Source organism: Mirounga angustirostris, unplaced genomic scaffold (assembly GCF_029215605.1).
Source record: "Mirounga angustirostris isolate CCGP_5_RB_7025 unplaced genomic scaffold, mMirAng1.0.hap1 SCAF_2, whole genome shotgun sequence".
Lineage (NCBI taxonomy): Eukaryota > Metazoa > Chordata > Mammalia > Carnivora > Phocidae > Mirounga > Mirounga angustirostris.
Genome location: NW_026991710.1, coordinates 83,783,189 through 83,803,960, shown reverse-complemented (window position 1 = coordinate 83,803,960; position 20,772 = coordinate 83,783,189). Strand labels below are relative to the sequence as shown.

Genomic DNA, 20,772 nt, shown 5'->3' with positions numbered 1-20,772 from the left:
TATGATACATGTCTTTCTCTGTTTGACTTATTTCACTCAACATAATACCCTCCAGTTCCATCCACGTCGTTGCAAATGGCAAGATCTCATTCCTTTTGATGGCTGCATAATATTCCATTGAATATATATACCACATCTTCTTTATCCATTCATCTGTCGATGGACATCTTGGCTCTTTCCACAGTTTGGCTATTGTGGACATTGCTGCTATAAACATCGGGGTGCACGTAGCCCTTCGGATCCCTACTTTTGTATCTTTGGGGTAAATACCCAGTAGTGCAATTGCTGGATCATATGGTAGCTCTATTTTCAACTTTTTGAGGAACCTCCATACAGTTTTCCAGAGTGGCTGCACCAGCTTGCATTCCCACCAACAGTGGAGGAGGGTTCCCCTTTCTCCGCATCCCCGCCAACATCTGTCGTTTCCTGACCTGTTAATTTTAGCCATTCTGACTGGTGTGAGGTGATATCTCATTGAGGTTTTGATTTGGATTTCCCTGATGCCGAGCGATATTGAGCACTTTTTCATGTGTCTGTTGGCCATTTGGATGTCTTCTTTGGAAAAATGTCTGTTCATGTCTTCTGCCCATTTCTTAATTGGATTCTTTGTTCTTTGGGTGTTGAGTTTGATGAGTTCTTTATAGATTTTGGATACTAGCCCTTTATCTGATATGTCATTTGCAAATATCTTCTCCCATTCTGTCGGTTGTCTTTTGGTTTTGTTAACTGTTTCCTTTGCTTTGCAAAAGCTTCTTATCTTGATGAAGTCCCAATAGTTCATTTTTGCCCTTGCTTCCCTTGCCTTTGGCGATGTTTCTAGGAAGAAGTTGCTTCGGCTGAGGTCAAAGAGGTTGTTGCCTGTGTTCTCCTTTAGGATTTTGATGGACTCCTGTCTCACATTGAGGTCTTTCAACCATTTGGAGTCTATTTTTGTGTGTGGTGTAAGGAAGTGGTCCAGTTTCATTCTTCTGCATGTGTCTATCCAATTTTCCCAACACCATTTGTTGAAGAGACTGTCTTTGTTCCATTGGACATTCTTTCCTGCTTTGTCGAAGATTAGTTGACCATAGAGTTGAGGGTCCATTTCTGGGCTCTCTATTCTGTTCCATTGATCGATGTGTCTGTTTTTGTGCCAGTACCATGCTGTCTTGATGATGACAGCTTTGTAATAGAGCTTGAAGTCCGGAATTGTGATGCCACCAGCTTTGCTTTTCTTTTTCAATATTCCTCTGGCTATGCGGGGTCTTTTCTGGTTCCATACAAATTTTAGGATTATTTGTTCCATTTCTTTGAAAAAAGTGGGTGGTATTTTGATGGGGATTGCATTGAATGTGTAGATTGCTCTAGGTAGCATTGACATCTTCACAATATTTGTTCTTCCAATCCATGAGCATGGAACGTTTTTCCATTTCTTTGTGTCTTCCTCAATTTCTTTCATGAGTATTTTATAGTTTTCTGAGTACAGATCCTTTGTCTCTTTGGTTAGATTTATTCCTAGGTATCTTATGGTTTTGGGTGCAATTGTAAATGGGATCGACTCCTTAATTTCTCTTTCTTCTGTCTTGTTGTTGGTGTATAGGAATGCCACTGACTTCTGTGCATTGATTTTATATCCTGCCACTTTACTGAATTCCTGTATGAGTTCTAGCAGTTTTGGGGTGGAGTCTTTTGGGTTTTCCACATAAAGTATCATATCATCTGCAAAGAGTGAGAGTTTGACTTCTTCTTTGCCAATTTGGATGCCTTTGATTTCTTTTTGTTGTCTGATTGCTGTGGCTAGGACTTCCAATACTATGTTGAATAGCAGTGGTGATAGTGGACATCCCTGCCGCGTTCCTGACCTTAGGGGGAAAGCTCTCAGTTTTTCCCCATTGAGAATAATATTTGCTGTAGGTTTTTCATAGATGGCTTTTATGATATTGAGGTATGTACCCTCTATCCCTATACTCTGAAGAGTTTTGATCAAGAAAGGATGCTGTACTTTGTCAAAAGCTTTTTCGGCATCTATCGAGAGGATCATATGATTCTTGTTCTTTCCTTTGTTAATGTACTGTATCACATTGATTGATTTGCGGATGTTAAACCAACCTTGCAGCCCAGGGATAAATCCCACTTGGTCATGGTGAATAATCCTTTTAATGTACTGTTGGATTCTATTGGCTAGTATTTTGGTGAGAATTTTTGCATCCATGTTCATCAGGGATATTGGTCTGTAATTCTCCTTTTTGATGGGGTCTTTGTCTGGTTTGGGGATCAAGGTAATGCTGGCCTCATAAAATGAGTTTGGAAGTTTTCCTTCCGTTTCAATTTTTTGGAACAGTTTCAGAAGAATAGGTATTAATTCTTCTTGAAATGTTTGGTAGAATTCCCCTGGGAAGCCATCTGGCCCTGGGCTTTTGTTTTTTGGGAGATTTTTGATGACTGCTTCAATTTCCTTAGTGGTTATAGGTCTGTTCAGGTTTTCTATTTCATCCTGGTTCAGTTTTGGTAGTTGATACATCTCTAGGAATGCATCCATCTCTTCCAGGTTATCTAATTTGCTGGCATAGAGTTGCTCATAATATGTTCTTATAATTGTTTGTATTTCTTTGGTGTTGGTTGTGATCTCTCCTCTTTCATTCATGATTTTGTTGATTTGGGTCATTTCTCTTCTCTTTTTGATAAGTCTGGCCAGGGGTTTATCAATCTTGTTAATTCTTTCAAAGAACCAGCTCCTAGTTTCGTTGATCTGTTCTACTGTTCTTTTAGTTTCTATTTCATTGATTTCTGCTCTGATCTTTATGATTTCTCTTCTCCTGCTGGGTTTAGGCTTTATTTGCTGTTCTTTCTCCAGCTCCTTTAGGTGTAGGGTTAGGTTGTGTACTTGAGACCTTTCTTGTTTCTTGAGAAAGGCTTGTATTGCTATATACTTTCCTCTTAGGACTGCCTTTGCTGCATCCCAAAGATTTTGAACAGTTGTGTTTTCATTTTCATTAGTTTCCATGTATTTTTTTAATTCTTCTTTAATTTCCTGGTTGACCCATTCATTCTTCAGTAGGATGCTCTTTAGCCTCCATGTATTTGAGTTCTTTCCGACTTTCCTCTTGGGATTGAGTTCTAGTTTCAAAGCATTGTGGTCTGAAAATAGGCAGGGAATGATCCCAATCTTTTGGTACCGGTTGAGACCTGATTTATGACCTAGGATGTGGTCGATTCTGGAGAATGTTCCATGGGCAGTAGAGAAGAATGTGTATTCCGTTGCTTTGGGGTGGAATGTTCTGAATATGTCTGTGAAGTCCATTTGGTCCAGTGTGTCATTTAAAGTCTTTATTTCCTTGTTGATCTTTTGCTTAGATGATCTGTCCATTTCAGTGAGGGGGATGTTAAAGTCCCCCACTATTATTGTATTGTTGTTGATGTGTTTCTTTGCTTTTGTTATTAATTGCCTTATATAATTGGCTGCTCCCATGTTAGGGGCATAGATATTTACAATTGTTAGATCTTCTTGTTGGATAGATCCTTTAAGTATGATATAGTGTCCTTCCTCATCTCTTATTACAGTCTTTGGTTTAAAATCTAATTTGTCTGATATAAGGATTGCCACCCCAGCTTTCTTTTGGTGTCCATTAGCATGGTAAATGGTTTTCCACCCCCTCACTTTCAATCTGGGGGTGTCTTTGGGTCTAAAATGAGTCTCTTGCAGACAGCATATCGATGGATCTTGTTTTTTAATCCAGTCTGTTAGCCTGTGTCTTTTGATTGGGGCATTTAGCCCATTTACATTCAAGGTAACTATTGAAAGATAGGAATTTAGTGCCATTATATTGCCTGTAAGGTGACTGTTACCATATATTGTCTGTGTTCCTTTCTGGTCTATGTTGCTTTTAGGGTCTCTCTTTGCTTAGAGGACCCCTTTCAAGATTTCCTGTAGGGCTGGTTTTGTGTTTGCAAATTCCTTTAGTTTTTTTTTGTCCTGGAAACTTTTTATCTCTCCTTCAATTTTCAATGACAGCCTAGCTGGATAGAGTATTCTTGGCTGCATATTTTTCTCATTTAGTGCTCTGAATATATCCTGCCAGTCCTTTCTGGCCTGCCAGGTCTCTGTGGATAGGTCTGTTGCCAATCTAATGTTTCTACCATTGTAGGTTACATATCTCTTCTCCCGAGCTGCTTTCAGGATTTTCTCTTTGTCTGTGAGACTTGTAAGTTTTACTATTAGATGTCGGGGAGTTGACCTATTTTTATTGATTTTGAGAGGGGTTCTCTGTGCTTCCTGGATTTTCATGCCTGTTTCTTTCCCCAAATTAGGGAAGTTCTCTGCTATAATTTGCTCCATTATACCTTCTGCCCCCCTCTCTCTTTCTTCTTCTTCTGGGATCCCAATTATTCTAATGTTGTTTCGTCTTATGGTATCACTTATCTCTCGAATTCTGCCCTCATGATCCAGTAGTTGTTTATCTCTCTTTTTCTCAGCTTCTTTATTTTCCAGCATTTCATCTTCTATATTACTGATTCTCTCTTCTGCCTCATTTATTCTAGCAGTTAGTGCCCCCATTTTTGATTGCACCTCATTAATAGCCTTTTTGATTTCTACTTGGTTGGATTTTAGCTCTTTTACTTCTCCAGAAAGAGTTTCTCTAATAACTTCCATATTTTTTTCAAGCCCAGCTAGTATCTTTAAAGTGATGATTCTGAACTCTAGATCTGACATCGTACTAATGTCCGTATTGAGTAGGTCCCTGGCAGTCGGTACTGCCTCTTGTTCTTTTTGTTGAGGTGATTTTTTCCGTCTCGTCATTTTGTGCAGAGGAGAATAGATTAATGAGAGAACAAAATGCTAGCAGAGTAACCACGTCCCCAGAAAATATACTCTAAACAAATCAGAAAAGACCTGAAGCAGTGGGATAAGAAGGGGAAAGAGAGAAAAAAAAAAAAAGAAAAAAAAAAGAAAAAGATAAAGATAAAAACAACAACAAACAAAACAAAAGAACAACAACAAAAGAAAAACCAGAATGTGATCAAATATGATCTATATGGTATATAGATCAGTGCCACACACTAGATTTGGGGTGTGTTTTGGTCTTTTAGAAGAAAGTGTCTCCCAAAATTTTAAAGAAAGAAAAACTTATATATGTACAAAAATAAGGGTTGATATGATGAAGGGATGGAAAATGACTGTAAAAATGGAAATTATAAAAAATTTTATAAAAGGAATTGATAAGAAGTTGTTTGAAAAAAGAAAGAGGATTTAAAAAAAGAAAAAAGAAAAAGAAAAAAAAAGGGAGAGGATGTGATCAGGCAGGGGAATAGAGAACACCATATACTAGAGATTTAGGGTATATTTTAATCTGTTAGAAGAAACTATCTCAAAATTTTAAAGAGAGAACAACTTATATATATAAGCCAAAAATATGGGTAACTACTATGAAGGGATAGAATATGACTCTAAAAATGAAAAATAAAAATGTTTTTTTTTAAAAAAGGGATTGATAAGATGTTGTTTGAAAAAGGGAAAAAGAAAAATTCAAAAAGAAATAAAAAGACAAAAAGACAGTTAAAAAAAAAATTAACTTTAAAAGACTAAGGAATCGTGGTAAAAAAGCCGTGACTTCTATGTGCAGTAGTCCCCTAGCGCTGGAGTTCTGCCGTTCTCATTGATCGGTAAACTTGGTCTTGGCTGGCTGTTCTCGCTGATCTTCTGGGGAGGGGCCTGTTGCCGTGGTTTCCAAATGTCTCTGCCGGAGGCGGAATAGCCCCGCCCTTGCCCCCTCCCGGCTAAGTAATCTGCTCGGGTTTGCTCTCCGGGGCTTTTGTTCCCTGCGAGCTTTCCGTACAGCTTTGGAGGCGGAGAGTGAAAATGGCGGCCTCCCAATCTCCGCCCCGGAGGAGCCGAGAACTCGGGCCCGCTCCTCAGTGAGCCCCCAGAGAAAAGCCGTCAGTCACTCCCGTCTCCCCGGTCTGCAGCTGCACTCCGTGCTCAACCGGCCTGTGACCACGCGTTTCTATCTCTGGCACCGGACCCGGTCTGGAGTCTCCAAACCCAGCAGATCCCTGCGGTGCACTCCCGCGCGGCTCCTCCCGGGGGAGGAAGGTGAGTCTCCCCGGATCGGCCGCTTGTTGGGTCCCTGCTGGAGGAGCAGGGGCCCGACTGTGCCGCGGATCGCGGTTAATGGCAACCCCAGCTGAGAGCCCGCGCCTGGGCTCCGCCTCTGCAGCCGGCTTCCCCGCTCCGATACCTGGGAGCCCTGCTGCCCTCAGGCACCCCCGGTCTTTCTGTGACCCCGAGGGTCCTGAGACCACACTGTCCCGGAGGGTTCCACCCCCCGCTGAGCCACCAGAGTGACGTCCCTCGGCGGAGCAGACTTTTAAAAGTTCCGATTTTGTGCTCCGTGCTTCTATCACTTGCCAGAAGCGGCCGACGGAGGCCCCTCCCCCGCCGTCTATCCTCCCGAATATCGCCTCGGATTCACTTCTCCGCACGTCCTACCTTCCAGAAAGTGGTCGCTTTTCTGCTGAGACAGTTGTTGCTCTTCTTTTCTTGGATCTCCTGTTGAGTTTGTAGGTGTTCAGAATGGTTTGATCCCTATCCAGCTGAATTCCTGAGAGGAGACGAAATCCAGGTCTCCTACTCCTCCGCCATCTTGCTCCGCCCCCCCCCTTTTTTTGAAATTTTTAATTTAATTTATTTTAATTAAAATTCAATAACAGAAAGACCTTTGGGAAATCTCCATATACAATTGGCCCTTGAATAACATGGGGGGTAGGGATGCTGACCCACCACACAGTCAAAAATCCACATATAACTTTTGACTCCCCCAAAACTTAATTACTAATAGCCTACTGTGACTGGAAACCTTACCGATAGCATAAACCGTCAAATAACACATATTTTGTATGTTATATGCATTATGAACTGTATTCTTTTGTTGTTGTTGTTAGATATACTCTTAAAAAGACTTAGCTACAATAATTTAGATATAAAATTTCATATGTGTTTATTTATTTATTTTTTTAAAGATTTTATTTATATTATTCATGAGAGACATAGAGAGAGAGAAGCAGAGGGAGAAGCAGGCTCCCAAGGAGCAGGGAGTCCGATGCGGGACTCGATCCCAGGACCCTGGGATCATGACCTGAGCCAAAGGCGGACGCTTAATCCTCTGAGCCACCTAGGCGCCCTCACTGTGTGTTTATATGGCATACTTTCACTAAGAAGATAAGATGTTTGGATTTATTTTAAATAAAATTGATAATGAAAAGAATAATCAGAAAAATAAATCAACAGGAAACACATTTTTCCATGTGTGTCACAACCTAAAATATATGTTCCTATTTCCTTAACCACGCATTTTCAAAAAGGCTTTTGGTAGCTTACAAAATTGTTATACCTAATTATCCATAACCATAATATTCCCTTATAAAATTGCTGTCCCTTATAACTGTTATTGTCATTTCCTTATTGACATCAGAACATTTACAAAGTAATTGATCTATCCTACCTATAATGGCAATGTCTACTATAGACATTCTGGCAAAATGTTAACAGCTCACAAAGAGACAAAATATATAAAATCACTTAACAAATTTCATAGCATAACGATCAAGTATAACTGCAAAATTAGAATGCAGCCATTATAAAAGAGTGAACAGTGACCTAAAGGCAATGATTGCTATCTAGGTTATCCATGCTAATCTCTGAACAGAATCTCTTCATTATGAATGAGTAGCTTTCATTTTTTTTTTTTTGAGAATGTTATCTAATTAACACCTACACTTCTTTCATGTTTCCAGTACTATTATAGATTATAATACCATAATACCATCAACTTGTATCATTGCTATTACTGCAGGAGCAGAGGTACAAATACCCAGAGGATGTGAGAGAAAAAGAAAATTATTTCCCATATCCATCAAATCCTATCTCTGAACTTATGTTCATATCTACTGGCATTATATCTAGTGCCATGTTACTTATGAGGCACATGCAGTTTGCATGGGGCTGCACCTGTTAAAAGCTGAGTCTTCACTGGAGAATGAGAAGTAAAAGCATTACTCTTTAAAAATCAGGGTTTATCATAGAAAGTAACCTTGGATGCTAAAGATTTTCACAGGAAATTTTAACTTAAGTCCACCAGTGGTTAAAATTTTGAGACTAGGGTTATAGAGAATTGAGACAGGCAACCAAGATATCCTGCACAAGAGTACTGTAGGCAAATATGCTCAAGACTGTATTGATTCATTGACTTACCTGAGACAGATACCATGTTGCACCAGTCAATGACTTTATAGAGTAGATAGTAAAATGAATGCACTCATCAGATATGTGAGAATCACAGTCTGAAATCTTTTTAGGAATAAAAATTTTTATTCCTAATTTGAAGGATACAGAATAAAAAAGGTACCTTTTCAATTTTGTTACAAAAATTTATTTCTATGTTTGTTTATTTATTTGTTTCTGTATTGATTTTAAATACAAGTAAAATATCTCTTATTGTAATTCATTGTGAATGATATCCATGCTATTCTGATAACTACTTTGCTATTTCTTAAAAGTGGAAAAAGTTAGATTGGTTGTCATCTGAAATCCACAAATACCAATGATTTATAGAAGTCCAATATTACATTGACTTAATCTAATAATCAGAATGAATGCTAAAAAGACCAGAAGCTTCCCACAGCGTTTCAATGTTCCTTATTAACTGTTCATTGACAATAAAATTATTTATCTTCTGAGAATCCAAAGACAAATTTTGACATATTCACCAAAACAATTATTGTCTTATTACATTTTCTAAAGAGCCATCAGAAGCATAATTCACTTTTTGAGCAAAATGTACACACATTTCTCTTGTTACAAGAGAAAATAATTGCTCTTCTAAAGTTGATCATGAAAACACAAAGTGTATTCTATATACTAAGGTAGTATCCCCTCCTTCAAAATCTTCCCTTGGTTGTATTCTTACTAATTCTAAGCTAATATCCTTCTGAAATTTGGGGCTTCAACCTACATAATAAGGACCCAGGACTTAACAGAGAGAGAAAAGGAATCACCTATGAGAAACAAATTTAAGTAACATGAATTAACTTTTTATGGACGACTTTGAATGATTATCAGAATGCTTTCCTTTAACCTAATTATCTAATTTCATGAGCCTAACAGTGTCTAACTCAGACTCTTGAATGAAAGAATAAAGGTAATGGGTTTTCATTGCCTTTTCATCATCTCCTCTTCAATATGGAACAGGCTATATAGAAGCCAGAAAAAGTTTTAAAAAGGGCTATTTAGGGGAGGAAGCATGGAATCAGAGCTGGTTTATAGTGATACTAAAACAAGTTGACCTATCTTGTAAAATGCTTTTTAACACAGTGAATGACTCAGGACCAAAAGACACTATACTCTAGCTGACCAGTAGCATCATTTCCAAAAGGGCAATGTACACACACACACACACACACACACACACAAAGAGTTCCAGAGATAAAATGGGGAAAAAAAAAAAAAAAAAACCTTACTGAAAAGTCTTCAAAGATTTTCTTGAGTTCTTTGTGACCATGCCTTTCAGCAATATGTGTTGGATCTGAACCCTCTAGATTTTTCATCGTAGACGCCCAGGTTGCTCCTGAACATTGAAGCAAATGAATAGCCAAGTTCTTCAAACCAAATTTTGCTGCACAGTGGAGAAGAGTTGTGAGTTCTTTGAAATGAGTATCTGTAAGCATAAGAGGTAAAAGGATTAATATGTTTTTATCATGTCTGGAATTCCATAAGAAGAAGTCAAACACAATCTACTAAAAGTAATTCTCATAAAGTAGAACAGACTTTCAGTGTGATTTCACATATAAGAAACCATCAGTGGTTTTAACAATGAGGCATCTCCTCCTTCCTATTTCTCATCATACAATAAATATAAACTGATATTCTCACTAGCATTAATGCCCCCATCTTACTTGGGGGGTAAGTTTAATTTGGAAAGGCATATCAACCCCTTAAATACAAAATAAAACAGAACACAAATATCATATTGTAATAACTCTTTTTGAATATATTTCAACATTAGCCAAACACTAACAATATTAAATAGGTCCATCTATAAAACCTTTCTGTGTTTTCTACTGCCATGCCTAGTTCGCTGCCTTCTGAAGGTCAAATGGACACATAACTGCTGGAGGGGTTATATTAGATTTCTATGTGAATTTTTTCTTTCAAAAAGGAACTGCAACAGAAAATACAGGTGAGCACTTTTATAAACATCTTCAGTATGGAAATTTCCATCAGAATTTTACAGCTTTCATGTCAATGTTTCAGAGTTTGAGTTTCATAATTAGTTATTAGCTATCAATTAGGAGTATTAATTATGTATAACTATAAAGTGGTGAGTGTAAACTGCTATCTCAATGAAAAAACACACATACAGAGATGAGTGATGGTTTGTTATTATTCTATACTTTCACACCTAGCTGGAAAAAATGTGTCACAGAAATTACATACCAGCTTGCTTGAATAGCTGTGGCATTATCGGAAGCATGCAATGGGAAGACTTATGGCAACCGAAACAAAGGTGTCAAAGCAAAAGTCAGTTTTCTTCCATAATGTTTTGGAAAACTGAATCTGGCTTCATTTACCTCTTTGCTATTTTGTAGACTAAAGCAACAAAAAAGGAAATGAGGAAATGAGATGTTGAGTTTTCAATTCACTTGGGTGTTTCAGGGTGTTATTTAGTTTGTTGGTTTGTATGTTTTAACAGAAAACAAAACAAAGCCCTCCAGGATACATTAATAACTTTGCTGTAAGGAAATATTTTACCCTTCAAAATGTGTTAGTACTAAATGGCTATAGGTAAATCCCATGGTTGTATTTCAGTGATAAATGCACTGGTCCCTTCTTATGTGGTATGCAGTGGGTCAAAATTTATCAAATATTTTATGAAGATGAACCTGTGAAAGCTGAAACTGTCTAAAGTAGGTACCATCTTCAAAATAAAAGTGTAGTTACTTAAGGTATTAAGATATAATTTTTTATTTATTTTCATTAAAAGGCACCATGAAATATAATTTTCTGCTATAATTAAACCAGGGCAAAGTTAATGAAGAAAAATATTTACATGATAATGTCAGATTTCTACATACCCTTGATCATCTCTCTCATTGACACATCATACAATAAACAAAAAACATCACCTGGAAATCAATGCTTTATGCATTATTCCTGCACACTATTATTCTGGTGAACTTTTAAATCACTGTCAATGCAACTTAAAATGTTTTTATCATTAAATAAATGTTTAATCATTATGGGAACACAGTCACCTTTTAACCTCACCAAACCCCGGTCAGTAAATCCCTCAAGTTTAGGATAATATAATAGAAACAACAACAACAAACTTCATTAAGAATCTCTCTTGTACATCAAAAAGAGTAACTAGGACTATGATAAGTGGTCATGGTTTTTCAGGCTACCTTTCTTAACAGTCGTGCTACTCTGAACCGTGCTTTCTGATATGTAAATGGAAGAAGTTCTGTTGATTTAAGATTATAGTGATAGTAAAGGGTGCTACAAGTTTGAAGGTTGGCTTCTTTATTTTCCATTTCTCTACTTCATTTTTAGTAGTAGCTTAAAATCCACTAATCTACTAGAATACTTTGTGAGGTTACAGACATGAAAGAGCCTTAGAGGGTATCTTTTCAGTTTCCTACCCAGTAATAGAATTGTATTCCTATGTGTAAGACTCTTGAATCACAGACCTGTACCTCTGAAACAAATAATACATTATATGTTAAAAAAAAAAGAAGAAGATAGCAGGAAGGGAAAAATGAAGGGGGGGAAATCGGAGGGGGAGACAAACCATGAAAGACCATGGACTCTGAGAAACTGAGGGTTCTAGAGGGGAGGGGGGTGGGAGGATGGGTTAGCCTGGTGATGGGTATTAAGGAGGGCACATACACTGCATGGAGCACTGGGGGTGTTATATGCAAACAATGAATCATGGAACACTACATCAAAAACTAATGATGTAATGTATGGTGATTAACATAACATTAAAAAAAAAAGAATTGTATTCCTAGAGCTCATAAGAGATGATCTGGGTTCTACTTGCATACCTCTAATGACAGAGTGTCCTTTACTTCCTAAGGCAGCCTGTGTCTTGGTTAGACAACACTGATTATTGGACAATTCTTACTTCTCTTGAGGTGAATTGTATTTCCTCTAAATATCCTTTGGGCAATATAGAATATGATAGTCACAAATGCACAGGCTTAGAGTCGGTATTCACTATGTGAACTTCAACAAGCTACTAATTATCTGAGCCTAGCCTTCTCTTCCAAATTTGTAGGGCTATTGAGATAATTAAGTGACGTAACACAGAAAAAGTGCCAGCGAGTGTCTGAAACATAATAGGCATTCAATAAATATTCTCTCTTCTGTGTCAATAGTTTAAAGCATTCTTGTCCTAAATCATCTTTGTTCCAACCATAAGATCCCTAATTCTTTTCATTATTCCAAAGTACTAACCATCCTGAGAGCTTGACCCCAGAATAGTTGGTCCTTTATAAAATGATGAAACAGTTTTAAATTGGCCTAAATGATCATTTACAGCAACCCTTTTTATTATCTTGGATGAGGTTATTTTGCCTGCTTATTTTCATTAAGTTGGAAATGCTCAGCCTGCTAATACACATGACCAATAACTAAAAAATTTTTAAGTTTTTAAAATTAAAATATGACAGAGTTAACCTTTCAAAGAATTTGAAATGATTCACAGGCACTATGTTAGTTATTTTAATGCTAATTAAATCATGATCTTTAGCATTATTTTTGTAGAACATCAAATTAAATATACTCAGCATGTGGATATAATATTATATTTCTATATATGAATAAAGATATTCATATCAATACAGGTATGATTATGCTAAGAACTAGTTCAGGCTTTTATGTATACTTTTTGTAAAACCATACTTTTTATATTTTCACCTTGATTTAATTATTATGAGAATTTGAGATATGAATGGATTCCTCTGTATCTGGAACAGGCAAGTTTGTAATATTTATGTTTCTAGGGATTAAAAATTTTTTTTATAAAAATATAATTTAAAATTGCACTGATGAGTTTGATGAGTTTTAACAATTATATACACCCATGTAACCACCACCCAAAACAAGCTAAAGAAAGCTTGTATCACCGCAGCAAATTCTCTCATATCTCATTCTAGTCAATTCTCCACTTCAGAAGCAACTACTTTCTAATTTTTATCAACATAGGTAAGTTTGATTTCTTCTTGGATTTCATATAAGTGGAATCACATATACATGTGTATTGCATTATTTTCTGGCCCTTTTTTTTGATGAGAAGTCAGATATCATTCTTCTAATTGTTTTCCTGTATGGAATGTGCTTTCTCCATCACAAACTCCTCACCCTCTCACCCTCCCCACCCACAGCTACTTTTAAGATTTTATTATTATTTTTGATTTTCAGCAGTTTAACTATGGTGTGTGTAGGTATATTTTTGTATTTATTCTGCTTGGGGGTTATGGGGCTTATTGAATCTGTGGATTGAAGTCATTCATCAACTTTGGATCATTCATGGCCATTATTTCTTCAAATATTTTTTTGCCTCATTCTCTGTCACCTTTACTAAGGGACTACAATTACACATATGTTAGATTATTTAATATTATCCTATACAGCTTGGATTAGAATTGAGTCAAATTAATATGTAGATGAATTGAGCTTGTTCTTTTTTATGGTTTTACTTTGAGTCTAGATTTTTCATCTCTTTTTCAGTTTGAATAAGCTATTTGGACTGTCTTCAAGTTTACTGATTCTCTTTTCTTCTTTGTTGTTTCTACAATTAAGGCTATTTAATTTTTAAAAATTTTCTGATATTGTATATTTCTAGGATATCCTTTTTTATTATAATTTCTATTGCTCTGATAAAATTGCCAACTTTTTACACATTTGCCAACTCTTACAATAGATTCTATAACGTTTTTATCATAGTTAATGTTCCATCTGATAATTTCAACATCTGGAACATTTCTGTGTCTGCTTCTAATCACTGTCTCTTTTCTTGACCAAGGGTCACCTTTTATTCCTTCTTCATATTTCTTGTAATTTTTTATTGTACACTGAACATTGTATTATAGAACTGAAATAAATAACGTTTACCCCAGAATAAGGCACACCATTTCCTCAGTCAGACAATTACACTTGGGAACAGAGTGAAACTTATCTGTCAATGAACTAACTGAGTTTGGTCATTTTTGTGTCTTTACTTAGCTTCCATTAACAACTGGCCTCAAATATTTTGAGGGCAGGATCACAGCTTTCTTCAGCACAGGCTGGGATCTGAGCCCTACTGAGACACAAGAAAACTCAGCTGCTGTACAGACTGGCTGTCAGCTTTTGGGTCACCAGATATTCTTCTTTTTCTCCAGTCCCGCCTCCAAACTTCACATCAGCATATCTCTCTCAGATTTTGTGGGGCTTCTGTAGTATACCGAGTTAGGGCAGACTCCTTACCATCCCAATAGCTTGGAGGTATTTCTTCCAGCTTTTATGCCTCTCTCTACTTAGAACTTGCTTTCCATATGGTAAAAGCTTTGGTGGGATTTGTCTCAGCAAACTGTCCCCCTTTCACTCTTCAGCAGCCATTAGTAGACTTTTAGGGAAGACTCGGGATGTTTTTCAAGGACCCCTCTCAGTTTTCCTGCCCTTCAGCCATTGGTATACTACCTCTGTGTACTTAGACTACAAAAGAGAGGTAGTGGGTGATGCAGACCCAATCTGTAACTGGGGTTCTTTGGGACTTTTGTCCATCACACTAGCCTAATATATCCACTTAAAGTTTGCTAAATGTTCAGTTGGTTTCTTTTTACTCATCATTAATAGTGAGTTCTTGTTGCTCTGTAAAGGATAAAGGAATTCATGAATTTCTTCTTTCTTATGAAGGATTGTCCCTTTCTGGAATTTGGTTCATTTAGATTTCTTTTGTCATTCATTTTCTGCTGGATTAAAAAAGAGAAACTGATTTTGAAAATCATCTTGCTTGTTGTTACAATGGGAGCAATACACTCTTATGATGTACACTGTAATGAGAAACAGAAGTCCTATTAGTCTTAGCTTATACACCATTTAGCGATTTTCTTAAACTTACAACATTTATTTTATAAGTGGTTTATAATCTTACTTATTGGATTAAAATAATGGATTCCTTAAAAAGATATAAAAAGCCTTTTAAAGTTTGCTTAATCTGTGGTGTACATCTGCTTCATTTCATGGAAATTTCCACTGAATTAATCAAGATTCATTGCATCTGTTTTTATTATCAAGGTGTAAATAAGAAGCCACAATTCACACTAAAGTGTGGTCAGTTTGCTTTTGACTTTTTTTTCTGGATGAAATAAATTTTCAGTTTTAGTTGTTTCAACCAATGTTTGTTGAATGGTAATTTCAGAAGAACAGAATTAAATGTCTCTCCCCTTTCAAGGAAATTCCAATTTCATTAGTTTTACAAATAAAAATAAATAGGTGAGTTGGTACATAGTAAAGAAATTGAGTCATATATTTGTGCTGAGCCATTTCTAACAGTTCAAGGTAATCCCTATAAAAGGTGGCCAATAATTAGACTGAAGTAATCAAACCAAAGTTTTCAAAAGATTAACCTAGCTCACTAGAATAATAGAATGGGAATATACCAAAGGTTGGAATATAAGCTTTAAAAATTTAAAAGATGATGATGCAAACTGGAAGTACGTGATCATGTAATCCATTTGTTCTCATAAATCACTATCTGGAATCATAAATATTTATTCACTCAAAGTAGAATGACCAGGTGGCCACTTCAGGACAAAACAATAAAGCACACAACAAAGAGAAGATAAGTCAAGAGATCTGCTTTCTAATCCCAGCTCAGCCACTAAATCTGTAATGCTTAAGAAAGTTCCTTCATCTCCCTGGACCTCTGATTCTTCATTTATAAAATCAGAGGGTTGGGGACTTCTGATTTTCTTCTGGGTTAGAAGCCATGCCACAGATGGTCTTAGGGTAATTTTCCCTGGATGCTAATCAGATACCAATTAAAGAGTAAGGATGATATTTGAGAAGGTTGAAGAAAGGTAATAATTTTCATTCCTTTCGTCATAGGATTTGGAGTCTGATAGATGTTAGTATTTCCGTGGATCTGTAAAATGGAGCATTGCTGGGTGTATGAATCTGATTGTTCTGTGACAAGAGAAGCACAAATGCAACATGTGAGGTGCCATTCTCCACATGCTGTCGAAATAGTAAACATAGAATCCTATTTAGAATTTCAAGCAACAAAAAAAAAATACCTCCAGGGTTACTATATTTCTAAAGCCTTGACAGTGTAAATTCAATGCACAAGGGAAATAATGTTCCATCAAATCCCTTTGCTGCAGTTTTGTTATCTTTTGTATTACATAAAATATGAGTGGGAAGTACAAAGATACACACTTTAGTATTAATCTCAATTTTGTATTCACCTCATTAATTATTGCAATTACATTCTTGTTACTAAAATATTCTTTTAAATATTTAAGAGAAATATATTAAAAATTGTATCCGATTTGTATGTCCCTTGTTAATTGTCTCAGGAAACTTCATGTAAGATTTTTTTTTTATAAGTGTTTTAGTTAAAGTGGTTGAATTCCTAATCAACATTATATTCAAATGAATCCTGGTTTCATCTTAATAAAGTTCAAAATAACAGCTTTTATTATTATCAACCTTAGAATTCTAAAACTTAATATTTATTTTGAGAGGCAATATTGTGCAGATGTGCTTAAACATCAGGGCTTTGGAACCAGATTGGATGGATGGAATCCCAACTCCAGAATTTACTAATGGTGTAATTTGGACAAGTTACTTGAACTTTGTGTCTCAATTTTCTCAACCTTTAAATGAAGATGATAACATCTAACCAATAAGCTATTAAATCTAGGTCCAATGTATTCTTTCATACAAACAAGTGCTATTGATCCTCATTATTCAGAATTTCATATTTGCAAATTTTCCTACTCATTAAAATGTATTTGTTCCCTCCCCCGCCAAATCAAAACTTGTGGCCATTTTGTGGTCATTTGTAGACATGTGCAGAGCAGTAAAAAATCTGAGTGCATGTTCCCAGCTGAGGTCAAACAAGGCAACACCCTGCCTTCTTATTTCAACTCTCATACTTAAAACAAATGTCCTCTTTGTGGTCTATGTAGTGCCACATGTTTCCCATTTTTGTGGGTTTTTTTTGTTGTTGTTGGTGGTGATTAGTTGTTTACAAAGTGGCCCCCTGGCATAGCACAGGGGTGCTGTCTGGTGTTCCTAAGCATAAAAAGGCTGTGATCCGCTTTATGAAGAGAATAAGTGTGTTAGATAAGCTGCATTCAGGCATGAATTATAATGATATTGTTGGTGAGTTCTATGTTAATGACTCAAAAATACATATTAAATGCTGTGTTTTTAAACAGAAACATGCATAAAATGAGACTATGTATTGATAGGCTGACGAAAATGTGACCAGAAGTTTGCAGGAAGCTAATCCTGTATTCTCCTCGAGCAATGTTCAGTATTCTCTATTCAGTGACTTTATAGTACATAACTACCGTGAACAATGAGAATCAATTGCATTGTAAAGCAATCTAAAGGCCCCTTTTCCCTTTTGGAGAGAGAGTTCAACATTTGTTTCCCATTGCAACACGGCGGGGCATTTAGTATAGTGCCTTCTTTTCTTTCTTCCACACGGTTAAGGAGTCTCTGGGTGCAGTCCTGTGTGTTGTTTCTCAGGGTGAGGCCAGGAAAGGCAACAGGCTAGAGGAGGAAGCTGTGAACATCTCAGCCCATGATTTCTGAGGCATTCTCCCTGCCTGTCTCTGTGTTTAGGGCTTACAAGGTTAAAATACAAACTGGGCATGGTTAAAGCCCACACTGGCAACCACCCTGGAGGCTGAAAGAACAGTCCTAGGGCCTTGACTCTGTCTTGTTTATCTTCCCACTTGCCAGGCTTAGGCAAAATAATAGGAAAATCTAGGATGAAAGTGAATCCTTACTTTGTTGTTCTCAGATAATATAAATTCCTTTGAGTGACTGTAGATCTTTTTAATTTTGATTAGATTCTGTATATTTTGTTGTAACTAAATGCTTAAGATTTAGGAGTTTTATAAAGCTATAAAAATAAAGTTCTGGAGGATTGATGTTCTGGCATGCAAAATATCTGAATGATGAACTGACAAGAAGCATGAGAAATGAATGGAGCATGTAACCTTGAATCCAGAAAGAGTTCATTGTTCACTGAATACCCTCATAGATAGAATCCACCAGAAAATTAGCAACAGTAGTAATAAGAGGAGGAGAAAGAGGAAAAGAGGAAGAAGGAAGAGAAAAGGAAGGAAATATGACAACTAATGAATGAATGGAGTGGAAAAGGAGGAATCGCAGGCATGTAGTGTTACAATGAGTGACAGCAGAGCAGCAGAACATGTAAGCAGCAGGTTGATGCAAGATGATCTGATCCCAGAGAAGGCGTATTTGGGGACACACTGTAAAACACTTTCTTATCCAGGGCAGTGGCCAGGAATGGCCAAGGAGAAATAAGGCAACATGTAAAACAAGACTGAAGTAAATCCATGAAGCCATAATAAATAGCCTGGGAGTTTGGATCCCATGCCTGGAGGTGATGTTAGGAAGCAAAGGAGGATGTATAGTCCTTATTAGCAGTTCTTGGAATGGTATCAATTAAAATGAAATCTCATGGCATTTGAGCAGGTTTATTATCCATTCTCCACTATCTAACTCGGACAGTGATGACGTAATAAAAAGAGTGGGGCTGCTCCAAGTTCAACCAATCCAGCCAATCTGTGGCTAATCTCTGTTTAAGAAATCTCTAGAAACTTTATTTCTATAGATGTGTGACTGTATTGTTCCTCTGTGTTCATTTAAAAATGACTTTTGAAAATTACTTTGCTCTGCTGAATCTTGACAGTGAAAAAAAACAAAAAACAAAAAAACTAAGAATGCAGGAAGAAGCCAGGAAAGAATCTAGAAAGAGTCAGGAAGCCTAGAACAATATAAGTGAGGAAACACAATGGGTGAAGCTGAGATCAGAAAGCTGGACACTTTCCCATGAGGCCATGACTTACAGGTGGAAAGTTACCCACTGGCTTTTGTATGGGCCTCACATAGAAATCCAAGGGATATGCACTGCCAGGCAGTAAACCAACATATCACGCAAGGATGCTTGATTTTGGTAGTAAGGAGTATTCAGCATTTTTCAGGACTTCTTATAGTCTTTAGCAACTGATTTATTCTTTAAAAATGTTAAATAATTTTGAAAATAAAAATGAACTAAAGCAAGGAAAATTTGGGCAGTACTGGGGGCAATAAAGGGACTGGTTAGAGCTTAAGATGCCTTTGGGAGCATCATCATACATAATATAGGGACAGGATAAAAATGGAATGTAAGAATGTCTAGGGGAGCACCCAAGTGTAGGACAGAAAATGAAACATGTTAGAAAAACCTACTAGAAGACTTTTTCAGGAGCAAGGAGAAATAACTGATGGTCTGAATTAGAGTGGAGACACACTGGAATGGACAAGGAAGAACAGAAATGTCAGACACTTCAAAAGAAAAGTTAATAGGACTTGATGATTGAGTCTGCCTGCTCTGAAGGAAAGAGGTGGATTTAAGATAACATTCAGGTTCATGGTTACAAAGTTACAAGGTAAGAGAAAGAGAAATTCATTAGGGAAGGTGCCAATGATAGCCATGAAGAGGCATAAGTGTGGGTGTTGATGGGGTAGCTGCCACAGTAAATTATAGAACAGTAAGTCATATTAGACATATGGGTCTTTGACTAGAGCATATTGGCTACAAACTTAGCTCCTGGGTCACCACAGAAAACTTGTTTTGGGGAAGAGCAAATATTCTGAGGTGATTTTTTTATTAGAAGAGAAAATATTCTGAAATAAGGCCCCAGACATATTTTTGCCATATAAGGTAACATAATTGCAGACCTGGGAATTGGGACATGAATTTCTTTAGGGATAATTTAGCTTATTACACTAAGCAGGAGATGTTAACTCAAAAGACACCCTCATGAAACAGGAAGGTAGTAATAGCTCTATAATTCAGTATGTCTTAACATTCTAAGCAGTATCTATTTTTCCTTGATCAAGGATTTATATTACATACAAGGATTCAAATTATTTCTCTTAACCACACTATCAACACATCCTCAGTCTATTAACTAGGATAGGATATTTTAGAAAATTTTCTATCTACTAGGTTATGGTTGCTTTACAAATCTATTGACCAGCATTTTTCAAACTGATTGCTAGGGATCCCAAGAGGTGTGTGGGTAAATTACTGTTGTTTAGAGCTGCTGACCTCTAAACAATAGAATGATGGTAAGTGTGATTGTTATTTTTATGTGTCACCTGGCTTGGTTATGGTGCCCAGTTGTTTAGTCAAATATCAGTCTAGATGTAACTATGAAAGTATACTGTAGATATGATTAACATTTAAATCAGTAGACTCTGAGTAAAGCAGATTACCCTCCGTCATGGGAGTGGGCCTCATCTAATCAGCTGAAGGCTGTAGGAGGAAAGACAGAGGATCCCCAGCGAGGAATAAATTTGGTCTCCAGACTGCCTTTGGACTCAAGGCAACAAAATCAACTTCTGCTGAAATTTCCAGCCTCCTGGCATGACCTACACATCTCAGAATTGTGTACAATCACAATCACATGGGCCAGTTCCTTAAAGTAAACCTCTCTGTCTCT

At 36.8% G+C, this 20,772-nt stretch overlaps 1 protein-coding gene across 8 annotated transcripts in view; it reads right to left on the bottom strand.

The window, feature by feature from the left end:
- BANK1 (B cell scaffold protein with ankyrin repeats 1) overlaps positions 1-20,772 on the bottom strand; it is a 325,956-nt gene that overhangs the window by 162,956 nt on the left and 142,228 nt on the right. For all 8 annotated transcript variants that reach the window (XM_064584865.1, XM_064584869.1, XM_045880678.3 and 5 more), the window contains one exon: positions 9,493-9,689. In XM_064584865.1, coding sequence (XP_064440935.1) covers positions 9,493-9,689 — 197 coding nt within the window. The remainder of the gene's footprint in view (positions 1-9,492; positions 9,690-20,772) is intronic.